Source organism: Propithecus coquereli, unplaced genomic scaffold (genome assembly GCF_000956105.1).
Source record: "Propithecus coquereli isolate 6110/MARCELLA unplaced genomic scaffold, Pcoq_1.0 Scaffold658, whole genome shotgun sequence".
Lineage (NCBI taxonomy): Eukaryota > Metazoa > Chordata > Mammalia > Primates > Indriidae > Propithecus > Propithecus coquereli.
Genome location: NW_012152596.1, coordinates 594,493 through 612,001, shown reverse-complemented (window position 1 = coordinate 612,001; position 17,509 = coordinate 594,493). Strand labels below are relative to the sequence as shown.

General features: G+C 55.6%; 1 protein-coding gene across 1 annotated transcript; it reads right to left on the bottom strand.

Moving 5' to 3' along the window:
* Window positions 1–521: 521 nt before the first annotated feature.
* On the bottom strand, window positions 522–17,434 carry TRIP13 (thyroid hormone receptor interactor 13). The gene is made up of 13 exons (XM_012660146.1): window positions 17,214–17,434; window positions 15,764–15,929; window positions 14,001–14,130; window positions 13,349–13,404; window positions 12,596–12,686; window positions 10,956–11,028; window positions 8,342–8,405; window positions 7,552–7,638; window positions 7,163–7,269; window positions 4,704–4,857; window positions 2,653–2,765; window positions 1,644–1,713; window positions 522–617 (listed from the first exon to the last, which is right to left on the bottom strand). Exons 1-13 carry the CDS (start codon window positions 17,303–17,305, stop codon window positions 522–524), a joined length of 1,299 nt encoding a protein of 432 aa, XP_012515600.1. The 5' UTR covers window positions 17,306–17,434.
* Window positions 17,435–17,509: the final 75 nt, after the last annotated feature.

The window sequence follows — 17,509 nt, the reverse complement described above, 5'->3', positions numbered from 1 at the left end:
AATGGGGTTTTCTTACCCATTAAATGGCCTCCAAAACACTCTGCATCAAATCAAACCAGCTGACGCCAGAAAGCGCCCGCTGCCCTCCGCGGCGAGTGACGCGTGCTCTTTCACGCCATGGTTACCGCTTATTTACGCTGACAGCTTCTCCTTTGCTTCTAGGACACCTATATTAATGTTCCTTTTTTTAAAAACAAAATTTGTTATCATTGTGTCCAACTGGGGGAGGGATGGGCATGAACACGCTTAGGTAGTTCTTTACAAAGAGACAAACAAAATCTGAATTATCCTTCAAAAACAGTAAAAGTGACATCTTCCTTATAATTTGTCTTCTAATATGCATTTTAAAATAACGTAAATATAACACACTCCTCTTAACAAAGCTTGGCCTCCTGGGCTCTGACACGCGGATCTGAGCAACGTTTTGCAGAGGGCCCTCCCGGGCGGCACTGCTGCGGGGAAGGTGGTGCCCCTCGCCAGCCGTAGGTCTCCCGTAGAAAACCACGACTGGAAGCCCAGGGTCAGACGCAGGCCGACAGCTTCTGTCTCTCTTCAAACTGCTTGTCCACCGCCAGGGACAGGGCCTGGAGGAACCCCTCTATGGTGACGGTGGGGGCCTGGGGGGACACACGGGCATCACTGGGGCCCCCATCCTTGGGGACAGCTGGCAGCAACACCCCAGCATGGCGCAGATGGTGTGGCAGAGTCAGCTGCGCAGCTGGGCAGTGAGCACGGTGCCACACACCCAGGGCGCTGCTCAGGCCCACAGCAGGACACGCAGACGCCACGCACTCCTTACTGCAGAAAAGGCACACGAGGCGGGCTGCCTGACACCGTGTCCCGCAGGTGAGCACTGGAGCCAGCCGCCAACACGGCAAGAAGAGAAGCTGTTGAGAACAGACCCTGGAGCCCCCTCAAAGGGCCCGCCCTACGTCTGGGGCTCTGCGGTCCCCAGGACACCTGGCTGCTAACCAGAGAAGCACCGTGGCCCAGCGCCGAGCTGCCACCTCCCTGCAGCTGAAGGCTCCCGCCCACAGCTGTGGCACCTGGTCAGCTGTGGCACCTGGGCGCTGAGTGCCACGCCCAGCAGAGGCTGCAACTGACCAAAGCACAGGTGGACTCTGAACTGAAAGGAACCATTTCAAGACGCGTGTTTCCCCATCCCAACATCAGTGTGTCTGCCCTGCGGACTCTGCGCTGCCGACACTCAGAGCCTCACCTGACCAGGGTGGTGGGGCAGGGGGGGGAGAGGGGGCCTCCTGGGCTGGCGGGTCTGTGGTGGGGCCTGGCGTGTCTGTGGTGGGGCCTGGCGTGGCGGCGAGAGGTGTGGTGCCAGGTCACTGCTGGCTGAGCTCAAACCCAAAGGGCATGAGCCTTTGGCAGCGGCCAGGGAGGGCCTGGGACAGGAGCTGTCACACACCACGGAGGCAGACGTGGGCGTGTTTGCCAGCGGGTGGGCAGGGACACGCAGCACAGCCACCGCCTTGGCCCTACTGCTCAGGGGTTCCTGTCAGCTCCTTCCGCTGCCCAGAACCATCGCCTGACGGACAGGATCAAACAGGCAGCCGCCCCAGCGGTACCAGGTGGGACTCCCAGTGGGCGGAGACCTGTGGACGGTGGGTGGCGGATGCGCAAGGACTCACCTGGACGTACAGTGCGTGAGCCAGGAAGGGCAGCTTCCTCAGGACCCGGCCGCTGAGGCCCTCGCTCTTCCTGTGTGAAGACGACCAGTTCGCGTGTCAGTTTCAGACGGCCACGCGGCTCAGGACTAAGTTTCCTCCTCATCAGGAGCTCTGAGCCTGAAGGCTGGCAGAGGTGCCCCGAGAACACGAGCCCCTGAGCAACCACAGGCACAGCCTGGGCCTCGTAGGCGCCACCACCCCTCGCGGCCCCTGGGCCTTGTCCTCTCCGCACGTCCCTTGGCCCTGCAGCCCCTGCAATGGGGCTTGTCCCCTCTGCCCTCAGCTCCTGCTCCGGGTGGGGCGTCCTCGCCGCCCCGCAGCACCACCGACGCCACCTGTGAGCCCGCTCTGTGGCTGCCGTCCCCGCGCGCAGGGGCTGTAGCGCCTGCCTGCGCACGCCAGGCGTGGGCGTGACGCGTGGAGTGCAGCGCGGTGGGCACGCGGTCAGCCAGCACAGGCTCCCCAGCCAGCCAGGCCGGTTCACGGCTTCGGTTACTGCAGAAGTCTCTGCACTGCTCTCCTCTGTCCCCATCTCAACCAGCCTAAATCTCCTCAACAAAAATCCCACACCTTTCCTCTCAGCTTCAGAATAAATTTGAAACTGTCCAGAAATCCGTGGCCCTCCCCACTACGTTCCCTCCGCGTCCTGCACCAGCCGGTCTCTGCGCTGTCATCAGTCTGCGTGTGGCCCGGGAGCGTTGCCCCTGCACCCTCCTGATTTTGCTCCAGGTGCTCCCAAACTCCACCTTCAAGGCTCTGCTCCGTCCCACCCTCCCTCCGGCATAGGAGCCACTCCCGCTGCCGACTCTGAGGACGGCAGGCCTCCGGCACGTGTGCCAGCGTGCTCACACACACACCCAGACGCACACGCACACACGCACGTCAGCTCCATGGGGTGCTGAGAGCTCACACCCAGAGCCCTCCCTGGGACGGCCCGGTGACTACGGCACAAACATGCGTCAGTCTGCACCTGGAGATGTCACTCAGGAGGAGGCTCAGCTTTGACACGTTGTTCTCGATGAAGCCGATCATCTCCAGCTCGCGGAGGGTCAGCAGCTGCTGGCGAGGGTATATGATCTGGCACTGGGGAGACAGGCGCCGCAGTCACGAGGGTGCAGCGCGGAGCACGAGCACAGTCAGCAAGGGGACCCCTGCGGGCCCCAGCGGACCGTGTCACGTCTGACGGAGACCGGGACCTAACTAGCCCCTACGCACAGCCGCACAAGAGCAGCTCAGCCTCTCCCGGGATTTTGGCTGAAACGTCACCTGACTGCACGTCGGGGCTGGAGGGGACCGAGAGGTACCAAACCAGCCTGTTACTGCGTCAAAACACAGGTGGGCAGAGCTGAGACTCAGAGCCAGGACTTAGCCCGACTTTCAGAGAAGACCTCGGTCTGTCCGTGTTTAAGACGAGGCTGGTTGAGCAGCGTGACACAGCGTGTGACTGACCAGGAACGGGCACCGCGAGTTCACCTGCAGATGAGCCGTCTGAAGTCAGACACCCTCTGCCAGTGGCCTCGCTGAACTGTCACGTCAGATGGGCACCGCGACCATCACTGTGACTGAATTCTAACAAGAACGGTCCTGACTGAGGAACCAGGAGAGAGGAGAAAGAAAATGGCATTCCTTGCACAGTTTGGAGGTCTGGTGAAGGCTGTGGGTAAAACTAAGAAACACGGTTTTTGTTCAGTGTGTTCTGACCTTCCCTCCTGACTTGCTAAGTGACGCTCGGTGGGTTCCCTGGGGACCCTGCCCCCTGCAGCCTCCTGGGCCCTGTCCCTCTCCACCCCTCCAGCAAAACCCGACATCCAGAGGGCACACGTGAAAATGCCGACCGCAGGCTCCTGGCAGAGTGGGGTTCCAGTCACATGCGGACAGCTTTCAAAAGCACACACCCACTACGACACCTGAATGCCTTAATTTTACATCAACTGCCTCGGAGACTCCCCCTGCCCTGCACTCTCAGCTCCCGGAACAAGTCCACACCTCTGAGCTAAAACTTAGAATCTAAAACTCAGGTCCGCAGCACAAGTGCAGAGACGTCGCCCGCGAGGGCGGACGCCACGCCGGGGGCACGGGAGGGCCTCCCACACAGCGACTTTCTCTCCAACAGACACTTTCTCGCGGGATGTGCCGTCACCCACGGGCTCCCTGGCGGCGACACTGCGCTTGGATCTTCCTTCAGATCCTGCCTCGCGAGTCGAACCCCCCCAGAGCCCCGCTCCCTCCCACCCCACAGAACACCCACAGGCCTGGATGGCGCTGGCCCAGCGCCCACCTCTGCGGGTTCATGGCTGAGACCAGCTCTGCTGTCCCCAACCAGGAGAGGCCATGTCACCCTTGTTGAGGACACTGAGGCCACTGCTCTGTGGTATCAGGCAGTGGTGACAGGGCGGGTGGACAATTCACCCCCCGCTGGTGGCAATGACTCCAGGACAATAACCACCGTTTAAACCCCCGTTTGTCAGTTTGCTGGGCTACTAACCAGGGCCCCTAAACTCAAGGCTCTACGTCTGCTCCCACCGGGCGCGTGCGCTCTGGCCTGCTACTCGCCCGCTTCCACAGCACCTGAGGCGCAGGCACAGGTGCGTCTCGGCTGCGCTCCCTGACACAGCGCTCACCGCCGCCGCCAGAACACGTGAAGCAGAGACATGAGCACTTCAGTCAGATGACAGCCCCACGAAGCCCTGCAGGCGGCGTGATCCCGAGAGCTGGGTCGGCTTGTTCTTGCTCTTCCCGGCGAGGACGCCGGCCCAGAGAGGCAGGCCACCTGCCCGACTCAGCAACGTCCTACACATCAGCACCTCAAATAACCAAAAATGATGCCCGCGTGGTGCCAAAAGAGCAAAAGTACTGAATCAGTGGCTGTAATTTGGACTATTAGCTCAACCTGTCAAGTACGACAAAGCTGCAACGTCAGTTTAAAAAGATGACTGGTGCTTATGTGGAAATACCTTATTCTATGCCAGGGCTGGCTCAGTCTAAGCCACCTCAGCTAGTCAAGAACACAAGAAATCTGACCTTCATCAGCTCTTCCAAACACGAGAGGTAGATTTTGAAGATGGCAGCCACGGAGGGCGGCCCGATGTACTGCTTGATGTCGGCCCTGTCCACGAAAGCCACGTCGATCTTCTCAGTGATGTTGGACGTTGTCAGAATCACGACGTTGGAATGCCTGTGGTGGCCGCAAAGCAAGGACCGTGGTCACGTGTGTCCATGGCTCAATTATATCCCACTGTACCTGGGCAGGGGCAGGCAGGGGGGACGGCAGCCAGGCCTGCCCGCAGGACATAAAGGGTCACCCAGCACCGCCCAGCCCACTGTGCCCCACACCAGAGCCACGGCCCAGCACAGGCCTGCAGGCCTTGCCAAGGTCTGGAGACCCCCAAACCTCTGCCCAACCCCCGGACTCTCCTGGCAGCAACAGGATATGAACAGACCCTCCCAGGCCCTTGCCCCAGCTATTCCACTGATTTCCAGAAAGCTCTCCCAGACCTCCACTCGACTCCTTCAGCCTTACAGAAGATCTCACTTTTGTGCAGGGTCTCTGACCGGGCGCCCAGCCTCCCACGGCTCTGGCACCCACCGCTAGCCCTGCCTGGGCACGGCCACAAGACTGACTACCCCATACCTCTCATCGCCCCAGACACACCTGGAGCTGAGTTATTGACACTCGTCATCTGTTCTCCCCTCCAGCTTCTAGACCCCACACAGAGCCACCACTGTCCATCTGCTGGGCAGTGTCCCAGGGCCCAGCACGGCAAGCACAGGTGCTCCTGGGAGCACGTTTGGGGGGCTGTGCAGTGGGCCCGGCAGTGCTGCCCTCCTGGGCCCAGGGGGAGCAGGCCGCTCTGTGGCCGGGGGCAGGGAACCTTGCAGGTACCACTCCACCTTGATGTTGGCGAGGGTGGACAGCCCCTCTGCAAGAATGAGGACAGGGAGCATGGGGGTCCCTCGCAGAAGGAACAGGGTACAGAGGTCGGGTGAGCACACAGGCAGCTCACCCTGGTACCCAGAGGGTGGGGCTGGGGGGCAGAGGCGCTGCCTGTGGGGAAGGCGAGGAGGAGCGGCAGCCAAATCCAGGGGCGAGTGGTGGACAGCCCGGGCCAGAGCGCCCTGCGCCCAGGGCGCCAGAGCGCCCTGCGCCCAGGGCTCCAGCGCAGTCAAACCCAGGGACAGAGGCGAGAGAAACCAGGCAGCTGTGGCTACTACTCTTTTCTGGGCCCTCACAGCCTTGTGACTGGTGGGGAGGAGAGCTCAAGGTGGCCCCCATTTCTGGCTTGGGGGTACGTGGTGGGGCCCCCAGTGGAACGGGGAACCCCGGGAAGTGGGGAGTGTGTCTGACGCTGGGGGAAAGGGTGCGCATATCCCAGGCACATGGCACCGAGAGAAGGCCACACACAGGCCAAGCAGGCCCCCACCCGGGGCAGAGAGGGGACGCCGGCAGCAGAAGCTGAGGAGGAGGAAAGTGAGTGTTCTGTGGACGAGGGCTGTGGCAGGAGCACACGCCAGACCAGGAGGGACCTCCGCTGCTCTGAGGCCTGCCCGCAGGGTGGCAAGGAAGCACAGGGCGGGCAGGGCCCGAGCCCTCCTGCAGCTGGCCCAGGAGACGGCCACGTCTCAGGAAACAGCATCTGCACCAGGAAGCACCAGCGAGGGCACGGCTGACCGTTCCCTGCACAGCTCGTCTACTGCCGGCCACACCCGCAAGCCAGCACTGGGCAACGCACTGGCCCCGTCACCCGGAAGGCAGGAAGGGTACTTTAGAGAAGAAATGTAAGCACCAGGTCGGTGGCGGGTGCTTCTAGAGCGCCACGTGACAGCAGACAGGGACCAGTTTGTACCTTACTTCTGCCTGCGCTGGGTTAGCAGACATCACTCCCTAGAGCTTGGTGACAGGCCCTGAACCTTCACGGTTAGACTGTGGACACGTGTCCAGGCCATGAGGCACTCTACCTGGGGCCAGCAGGCGAGTGATGGGGCTGGGTGTTGGCGCCGACGCCTGGACGCAGCAGTGTGTTATTCTATTTCATGCTTTTCTGTGATGTGTAAAATTTTACCATGCCCAAGTTCTGTTTTACATTTTTAATACTTTTTTTTTGAGATAAAGTCTCGCTCTGTTACCCAGGCTGGAGTGCAGTGGCGTCATCACAGCTCACTGCAGCCTCAAACTCCTGGGCTAAAGAGATCCTCCTGCCTCAGCCTCCCAAGTAGCTGGGACTACAGGTGTGTGTCATTGTGTCTGGCCCATTTTTAATACTTTATTGAATTAAAAAACACTTAACTTTCAAAAAATCCATTTACTACCTGCCGCCTCCCACGCAGACAGACAGAGCCGACACTCGATGTCAAATGCACTTTCAGTTAAACGAGCTGGGTGGGGAGGCCTGGAGTTACACAACAACCCACCATCCCTTGGGAACAAACTTCTCCACCGCTCCTGATTTAACACGTCAAGTCACCGCGCGCCAGAGCGTTACCTTTTAATCTGATCAATCTGGGTAAGGACAGCATTGACCACGCGGATGGCATCTGATGGCTCGGCTCCCGCCCTGCAGGCATTGCGGGAGGCTGTGAGACTCTCCACCTGCAGGGACAGGGACAGAGCAATGGGTCAAAAGGGATGGCGCCTGGCACTTCGTGGGCAGCCGCAGGGACAAGTCCACTGAGCGAGCGAGCGAGCGAGCGCGTGAAGGGCGCAAACACGCCTGGCCCGAGGGCGCAGGGAAGGCCTCGGACGTGCCAGAGCGTGGCCCACAGAGCAGGGGAAGGCCAGAGAGTGGCAGAAGTAGGCCACGTCCCGCAACACAAGAGGCAACTCAGTCTTGAATTTCCTCCAGCCACGGGTTTAGTATCTGAAAATGCCCACCTCATCAATCAGCACAAACACCAGGGCGTCTTTATCATCAATCAAATCCTGGATCTTCTGGAACATCTTGGTCACCAGCTTGCCACTCTGGAACCAAAACACTCTCAGCATCCACTGCAGTGAGCTCGCCACAGGTGCACACAGGCCCACCGGGGCAGCCGCCCCCAGCAGCCCGTCTCCCAACGGCCCCTCAGAAAACATCCTGGGTCCGAGAGCAGCCAGGTCAGCACGGGAGGTCAACCTAAGCGCTCCCTCCCTGCGGAGATCGGCGGCGCCTGCTCTTCCCAGGGCAGCAGAGCGTGGGAGACTGTGCCTCGCTGCCTGGGACGAGACGCGTCACAGGAGCAAGCGTGCACGCTGGCTGCGGTGCACTCCTGGCCTCCAGTGTGCCACATCCTGCCTCACCTCACTGGAAGACATGCCAACACCTGTGTCTGGGCACAGCCCTTGGAGGGAGGGGACACGGCCTTGTCTGGCCCCTCAGTTCACAGGGACACGCGAGCACACAGGCACCGATGGCGTGCTCAGCAGGGCCGGTCCACGTGAGGAGGCCGGGTCTGCGCCCTGAGGCCCAGCGGACATCCTCTGACACCCGTCAGAGGTCTGGGACAGACCAAGGGAGTCCTGCAGGCCTTAGCTCTGGAACCCTCCTCTGACCACAGTCAGCCCATCCTTCCCTTCCCCATTTTGCCTATTTCCCTCTCGGAGAGGAGTGTTTGCCTAACGTACAGGATGCGTATTTTCAGCTACACGGTTGACAATGCAGACGGTCGGAGCATTTAATACTTACTTCTGAAAACCACTTGGAAAAGAGGCTGTGGCTGTTTATTTCTATTAGTTGGCCATACCGGTACCTAAGATGGTAAAAGGGGTTAAGAAATTACTAAGCAGTCCTGTTGCGTCCTCGGTGGCAGCCACTCCTGCTTCCTTGGTGTGACACCTCCCAGCTGCCCAGCATGCTGGTGGTGACTGACTCGTCAGGTCATTACCATCACTGACAAGGAATCAAGGCACTGAGGCCTGTGTGCTAAATAATTATGAAAAACTAAACACAATGCAATCAGTAGTTCTGGACTGTACCAAATTAATTTTTCCATAGCCTTATTTGAGTTAAAAAGTAAAGCCCTCTCATTTTTAAGCTGCTTATAACTTATATTCCTATGTTTAAAAAGTAGTACCAGTACCAAGAAAACAAACAAAACAAAAGAAAAGCATCAAGAGTTTTAGGCAGGAGCCAAACATTCTTTCCTCTTTCCACGAAACCCCAAATTAGGGCACTGTGATTCGTTTTCCAGCGCAGACCTTGGAGCCCTGGAACAGTCAGCAGCCAGAAGTCAACTCTGACACCCCCCACAGGACTGAAATCCAGCAGCACGGACAGAGCTGGGCGCACGCAGCGCGAGACCAAATCAAACAGGAAACGCGGCTGAGGCGAGAGAGGAGCCAACTCCCAGGCCCTCTTTTCAGTTTCTTCCGTGTCAAAAGTCCACGGAAGCAAAACAAGTACTTTCAGAAGGTATCGCTGGCCTCCCATTTAAATAAAGAGAAAAAGACCGTTACTGTTTACAGAAGAGGGAGGGGGACAAGCCAGCGAAACAAACTAGGCTGAATATTAAACAAAATAAATTGTAAAACACCGGCTACTTAACAGAACGAGAAAGAAAGGCTTGCTAAGGATTCTCTATACCATTTCTAAGCCACGAAACGTATTTCCAGATCTTTGTACTGGAAAATGTTATTATATTTCCAGTGTTTCAGGAAACTGATCTTAGAGATCTTTCAAATACAGACGTATTTCGATGTCAAAACAGACGCATTTCGATGTCAAAACAGACGCCAAGTTTCTGAACAGAACATGAAGGGTTGAAATAAAGCAATTTTCCTACGAAAATTATTTACATTTTGAAAGGAAACAAAATAGATACACGAAACTAAATCTCATAGGATTCCCTCTAGTACTGAAGTAACAGGTACCAGATTTATTTTCTGCCTTAAATGATGAGAAAACTAGACAAAATAAATGAAACAACATCCGGTAAGAGTATTGGACAACAGACGGTGAAGGATTGTGACCCCAAGAGAAGGGAAACGGTGAACCCTACAACTGCCCGGCGTTCTGCCTCCCACCACTCCCACCACAGCCCTAGGAGGGAACCCACGCAGGGCACAGCCCCCGGTGCAGGACACAGAGGGCAGAGCTCAGGGAGTCGGGGCGGCTGCAGGCTGCAGAGCAGAATTCTAGGGGAGGAGGAGACAGCCCGGAAGGCGCGCACTGAGGTACGTACAAGCAGGGAAATTCCACGAGGCCAGTAAAGAGGGGCTGCAGATGTGTGAGCCGAAGGGCTCCCGGAGCACACACAGGTCGGGTGAGGTTCAAGCCACAGCCGCCAAGTGGACAGCACTCACTGATCATTCTGCACACAGGACACCCCAGAAGGACCACACTCCAGTATTAAGACAAAACTAACCTAAACCCCTCCCTAACATAGCTTAAAAACAAAGCTCAAAAGGATCACCCCAATCGCAAATAACTGAAATGCCTGTCAGAACAAAATTCAAGTCATCAAAGCAAGACAAGAAAATCCAGACACTTCAAATCACAACGTTCAGGATTAAATCAAAACGACCTGACACGCCCAAAAGCAAAAACCTGTGACCCACAACCAAAGAGAAACCAGTCCAGAGACAGACTCGGAAATGATGAGGATGGAATCAGCAGACACGAACGTTAAAACAGCTATCATAAACGTGTTCAAGGTTTTAACAGGAACACAGCGAGAGAAAGGAAAGCATACAAAGAATCAAACAGAACCTTCAGAGAAGAAAAATACTGTCAGAAATAAAAATTCCACTGGAAGGAAATGAACGCAGATTAGACACTGCAGAAAATCAGTGAACTTGAAGACGTAGCAACAGAAACTGCTCAAAATGAAATACAGAAAAGCACCTCGGTGCCCTGAAGGGCCCAGGCAGGCAGTGTGTCGTGCAAACAGATGGGTTCCCGGATAAAGGGGAGGGGTAAGGAAATTAGCTGCAGAAATGCTGACCACAGAGCTTCCCAATGTGGTGAAAACCGTAAACCCGAATCCACAGTTAGACTCACGTTCCTCCGTCACTGACAACGGCGGACAGAACGCCAGCAAGGCTGTCACGCACCTGGCCTGACGTCACAGATCGCACCCTCCAACGGGAGCAGAAGACGTGTCCTTCAACAGACCACACGCCGGCAGGAAAACGAGACTGAGGCCACAGCCCGAGGCTACGCAGAGCACAGGCGATGACCTGACTCACACCAAGGGGAGGAAACTATCGTTTGCGCACCATGGTCGAGAAAAGTAAAAACGGCTTTCTGTGTTATTAGCCCCGTTGCCACTGCTCTCCTCTCCCCAATCACCAAGCGTTACCTGCTCGAAAGTCTGATGGTCAATTTCTGAGCTAATGCTTTACACAGGGACGTTTTTCCAGTTCCGGGAGGACCTATAACAAGATCCAGGTAAACATGTTTTTAAGTCAGTGCTGTAACAGATCTCTTAAGATAATAGATGCATTATCCACAGGTAATAAAATAAAGAGCAGAGTTAGACCCTATTACTATGTTATCAGTACAAATACCCGTTAACTTACAAAGAAGTCCGCCGGCAGCTTAAATGCAATAAAATATAACCAGTAATATTCTTCTTTTTCACTAATTTGGACTCGACTTGCTTGCCTGGTCTTAGCTTCACCCATGGCCCCAGCACTGCCACTGTTTCCCGGCCGCAGCCCGCAGCGCTCTGAGCAGGCGCCGCATTTTCTAGTCCACGTCTTCACAGACACTTGTCCTCCTCCCCACGTCCTCTGCGAAAGCCACTGACCAAGCCACCTCCCAAAGGTCAAGCATCTTCCCGATAAGCGGAAGCCGGGGGATCTGCCCTCCCCAGCCCAAGCGCCACCTGCTGCCACTGAAGGTGGCTCACATGAGCCAGAGGAGTGGCTGAGGCCGGGGCTCCTCCTGCACGGCTCAGGGCCTCCCAGAAGCCCCCAGGTGACCCGCAGGGAAGATCGCACACACCTCACAGAACAGAGACGTTCAACCCTGATTCTCTGCAAGCATTTTCAATAACTGAAGAGGAAACACATAACCGGTTCCAAACAGAAGGTAACCTGCTTCACTGTAAACACTGCTGCCAGCCTGCTCTGCCCCGCTGCCAGGACACAGGCACTCACTGTCGTCCCAAGATCATGCACAGACCTACACCTCCGCTGGCACACACAGGCCAGCACTGCGCCAGCGTCTCCTCTGCCGTCAACGGGGTGCTCCCTGGAGTCCAGGCAATCCTTTGTCCCCTTTCCACTCAGTGACATCAAAACAAAACCCCAAAAACGCATTATTTCCTTCTGAGAGGAACCAGGCAGAATCTCTTTAAAGTGTGGCCTTTTCAGTTCACTACTCGCAAAATGCAGCTCTGAGCACACTCCAGAGAGCACGAGACAGTCTCTGTCCTCAGGAGTTGCGCCCAGGGGGACCAGGCAGAGCTATGTGAGCACTGCGGTGACGCAGCACCCCCATCCTCAGCTCACTTCCAGGGTTCAGTTACCTGTGGTCAACCACGGCCTCGAAATGGTAAACACAAAATTCCAGAGATAATTCATAAGGATTAAATAACTGTTATTATAGCATATCATTATGATCGTTCCATACTATTATCAGTTATTGTTGTGCACTCTTACTGTGTCTAATTTATAAATTAAACTTTGTCACAGGAACGTCCGTATGGGAAAGAACACACGCAAGGTCGGGATGATCCACGGTTCCAGGTGTCCGTGGAACGTCTCAGAACGTACCCACAGTAAGTGGGGGCCACCGAATGAAGGGCCGAGGCACAAACACCCAAGCGTTGTGAGCAGGTCAGCTTCACAGAGAATATTCTAGCATTACGCTGGAACCTTCAGAACACAGACAGCTGTGACTCCTTGCAGGAGACTAGAGGCACAAGGGCCCGGTGAAAGCCAACGTCACGACTGCGCACCGTCTACCCGCCCCGTCAGCGCCTGCGCGCGTTACCGTGTAGCAGCACTACCCGGTTCCAGGTGATGAGGTTGCTGTCGACGTTCTTGTCTGAAAACAGTAAGGTCGTCATCACATAATCAAGGAGCTGACGGGAGAAAAGAATAAAACAGATTAAAGCAAAAAAGGTGCCAACAGGCAAAGGCCCCAATACATGTGCTGCTGAAGCTCGATCCTAAATGAGAAGGGACAAGAGCAACGCCGCTCTGGAGGGGCCACCACTGCCGTGCTCGGGGAGTACCCACAGGCTCTCGCGTCAGAGGGCAACGGGATCCATGCTGGCTACGAGCATCGCGAACATGAGAGGAGAAAGAAAAGGATCACTTTCGTGTAAAATGCCAACATTACACAAAATCACAAAGGGATTTATCAAGCACCGAGTAAGTCCCCACAGCAGTGGGCAAGTACATGGCCTATTTGCTCAAAAATTCACAACGGCCGCAATGCTGAGGCAGCCTTGGGATGGCTGAGTGACAGTCTCCTAGCACGTCCCGCAGCGTGGAAGGCCCATGGCCTGCCTACTTTCTCAGAGTTCAGGGCCAGACCAGGATTCGAGATAACTGTCCCCACAGTCTGCTCCCTTCTGCCCTTCCCCCCAGGGAGGCGCAGAGACTAGCTGCACTCCGGAGCAGTCCTCATGGGCAGACACCGAGACAGGGGTTCCCAAAGCCCATTTGAAGCGAGGCGCTCCGAGGTGCTCGTGCTTCTTCAAATAACAGGGCGTTTTGGGGAAAAAGCACAGCGACTTACATGTGACTTGACTTGCACGTCATACACGAGGCTGTCCCAAAGCCCGTGGAATTCAGCTGTGAGAGAAAAAAACAGAACCTAATTTTAGGAAGGCAGGTGTTACACCCCTAGTCAGTCTGCCTGAGCCCCGGGCGCACCCCGCTGTTCCACATGCCGTAGACTAAGATCCTGACTACAGGCAAGTGTCAGTTTTTCAAATTTTTCCTCAAATTTTGATTTTTTTTAAATTGAAGATGCAAAATAAATGCTGGTCACATATGATTTTTAACAGATCAACAGAGTAAAAGAACTACTTTTTCCATCTTGTTATGATGCGCGCTTTAACACAAGCACTAACTCCTCCACTCTCCCCACACGATGACTGAATTCACCCTGGACTCCGCCTGTCAGAACCCGATGGCTCCGCCGGCATCCTCAGTTAGCCTCCATCTTGTACCCGTCAGAAGGGACAATACAGTCTTACACTGGAAATCTCTACTGTCCTCTTTTCCAACAAACTTTCCATTTCATAAGAGATAAAACATCCCCAAATCCTACAAAACTAATGGACAGACACATTCCCTCAGTGGACTGACTTTGCAAGCCCCAAGAGCGTGCAGTCCTGACTTCAGCCTCACTCAGCTGCCCCACATTGGGCCACCACGCCCCGTACCTGAAGGCAGAATCCAGTGATTTGCCGCAATTATGTTTTCTGTCTCTTCCTCCAAATTTTCACTGCTGGGGCCATCTTCATTCAGCTGGAAGATGTGAAATGCAATAGTGCATGCAGTCAGATCAATGGGCTGTGAGGAGAGGGAAAAACCAAATAAATCTATGCAAATTTAAATATCTCACTTTCTAATGCCAGTTATACGAATTACATGCTAAAGTCCAAAAACAAAATTAAATGTATGGTATGTTAAAAACTAGTTCTAGATTAGATGAGGTTATTATTTCAGATTTAGGATTAGCCCTTTTTAAAATGCATACCCATCCTTCTCCCTTTGGGCCCTACATTTATCTTTTTTTAAACTTTACTATTTTTCATAATTACAAAGTAACGCATGCTTGCTAAGAAATATGCAAACAATATAGAAGACTATCCCCTAAATCCAACCTCAGAGATGTCATAGTCTGTAGCACACTCGCAGATTAGTGAAAAATTGACTTCCACTACATAGTTTTCTAACTTGTTCCTTTTCACGCTTATTTTAACTTAGAGACGTTTAACATCAGTAGACAGAAATCTATTTCATTCTTTTTAATGGCTACTCATATTTGGTACAGATGTGTGAAATTCCTACGTTCATTAACTAATCTGACTGGCAGAGTTAAAATATTTCAAGTTGTTGACTTATTAACACCATGTAATAAACATTTGTTCATACCTATCTACAAAGCCGCATAATCGTCTGTTAAGATAAACTCCCATAGCGAATCTGTAGTCAAAGAGGGAACACCAGAGCTTTCCCTGGCAGCCCCGACTCCTCCGGCTAGGCTGTGCCCGTTTGTCCTTCCATCAGAAGGTCAGGAAGCTCTTCCCCTGAGACTGGCCAGAGCCACAGTGACGGCATCAGACCTCAGTGTGGATAAGGCTCAGACACGCCACAGACATGAGTCCCAGTATACAAATGTGGAAGTCCACCTCATGAGCACAATTTAGTACCAAGCTTATCTTGCAAATTTGGTTATTAGACAGGAATTGCACAGCTCTAAGTGATATGTCTTCCTTAAAACACGTTTTAGGTCGTTTTTCTTTTTTTTACTTTTTGTTTTTTTTGTGTAGAGATGGGGTCTTGCTATGTTGCCCAGGCTGGTCTTGAGCTGGCCTCATGTGATCCTCCCTCCTTAGCTTCCCAAAGCGCTGGGATTACAGGTGTGAGGCCTTCGGGTGGTTGTTATACTCGGGCTAGAATTGCCCCAGGACATCCATGCTCTCACACAAAGTTCCAAACTCCCACACGTGAACTCAGTAAGACGGCAGGTGGGCAGACAGAAAGTGGGACAAGATGAGGAACTTCTACCAGGCAAGCCTGTCTCCACACCTCTGCAGCCCCTGCCCCTGCAGCTCCTAAGGTCCAAACACACACTGAGCACTCCATGAGTATTTGTTGAGCGGAAGAGTACCAGACAAGGCCCACAGCCTCTTCAGCGCAGCCCACTGTCCTACAGCGCCGTGCCCTAGTTCCTCGGTTCCAGTCTGTCCTGCTCCTACACCGAGAGGCGGTGCAGCGGTCCACATCCCGACAACAAGGCCACTTCTTACGACCAGGGCCTGGCTCCTAACGGATAGCCAGAGCCTGTGCAGTCTCCCAAACCAACACACACGTGAGCCAGTTTCTGACAATCTGCTACCAAAACAGTAAAATACATCCATGACCCTGACTTTGATTCCAACAAAGGGTTAACTGTCACTTAGCCCCACTAGTAACTTACCTGTGGGTCTTTAACCTTTAATTCTGTGTCAACGATCGACACAGACTGCACGTTTCTCGTCAGAAAAGGCTCATCGAACTCAGTCCACGTGTAATCACCGAACACAATATTGTGTCTGTTGAGCAGCTTCCTCACGTTCAGCTTTATGTCTTCTCTTTTTGCAGTGCTAAAAAACAAACAAAAAATGCATAAAACCTCAATTCAAAAGCAAGATTTTGAAACTGTTTTTCAAAAACTCAGACCGCACCTAAAAAAGCGCGGTGGTCGGGAGGACAGTGGAGCTGGCCTGTGGTCAGACCCAGCGCCCGCTCTGCGGCCCGCGCCTCGGCTCCCAGGTGGAAGGGGGTATCGGTTAGGGTTCCTGCTACGCCGGGCTGCTGCAGAGACTAGGTCAGGCAACACATCCAAAGGGTTCAGGGCGATACCCGGCACGCAGTCAACATCTGATGAATGTTGGCCACCGCTACTATTCACGAAAGGATGAAACTCCACAGCTGTGGGGTCGGCCTGGCGTTGGCCTTGGAATACGCCCCTAATACCTGCGGCTCGTGCCGAGAAAGCCTGAAACTTGGAGCCTGGCAACCAGGGCTTCCCTCAGCCCCCCTCGCTGCCGTCCTGATACTCAGCTGCCTCCAGCGCCGCCCGCGTCTGAGGTCACAGCTCTGTGCCTCCCTGCGTGCTGCCCCAGCACGCTGGGCTGATCCACTAGTCACGTTCCAGACTCTAACTCAAAGGCCGCCTCCCTCTGAGCCCTCCTGGACCGGCCCCTCAGAGCCAGGCAGGTGATTCGTGGTCCCGCTGCAATCCTTCCGGCACCCTCCAAGGCAGCAACCGCCGTGCACAGTGTGGCTGTGCGCGGGTGTCTGTCAGCTCTGGGGGTGGCCACGCCTGGGCGTCTCTGGGCCCAGGTACAGGTGTACACGGGCGTCTCCGGCTGTGGAGGCATCGCGTGTGGGTGTCACTGAGCTCTGACGCAGCTACACAGGTGTCTGTGCGCTGGGGCAGGGGTACAGCATAGAGGACCCACAGGAGCCATACCAAAGTCACAAATGAGTGGGATTTGCTCTGAATCGTGAAACCACCAAATCCGTGGGGGCTGGGGGGAAATCGAAGGGTCTGAGAAACTCTGGCTCAAAGTTCAACATCTCAGCTTTTCAGCCCAGGATTTACTCCGGCCCAGTGTGAGCCCTCTGACGGACGGTAAGCGCGGGGTCCCATCGCCCCACGCCGGGCTCGGGTCAGTGTCCCACCCCCGGGGTCCCGCCCGGGCAAGGCCCTGGCAGGGTAGGGACAGGTCTTTGCGCTCGGTCAGCGCGGCCGGGTGGGGCCTCCTCAGGCGGGACCTCAGGCGGGTCAGCGCGGGTCGGGCCGGGTCAGCTGGGGTCAGTTCCGACCGGGTCCGGCCACACGGGCCGGGTCAGTCGGGGTCGGCCGGGGCCGGCCGGCTCACCTGCCGCCGCGCTGGTGCACCTCCACGTGGACCGCCGGCGCCTCGGCCACGCAGGGCAGCGCCTGCTTCAGGTCGCCCACGGCCTCGTCCATGGCGCCGCCGGGAGCCGCGGGGACCCCACCGCAGCGTGGCCGCCGCCGCCTCGCGTCCCGCGCAGCCACCGCCGCCGCCGCCGGCCCCGCCCGCGCTTCGAATTTGCCGCGCGCGGCGCACCGCCCCCTGACCCGGAAGCGCTCGGCGCCCGCCGGGCCACTTCCGGTCGCAGTGCCGCCCGCCTGCTTCCGGCGCTGCCCAGC

What these genes read in the sequence shown, in the direction of transcription:
- TRIP13 (XM_012660146.1), bottom strand. Translation starts at nt 17,305, where the DNA reads ATGGACGAGGCCGTGGGCGACCTGAAGCAGGCGCTGCCCTGCGTGGCC. An exon ending in GTGCACCAGCGCGGCGGCAG is followed by an intron (nt 15,930 to 17,213) that starts GTGAGCCGGCCG and finishes TTTGTTTTTTAG; the next exon opens with CACTGCAAAAAGAGAAGACA. An exon ending in TTTCCAAGTGGTTTTCAGAA is followed by an intron (nt 7,639 to 8,341) that starts GTAAGTATTAAA and finishes TTTTGGTTCCAG; the next exon opens with AGTGGCAAGCTGGTGACCAA.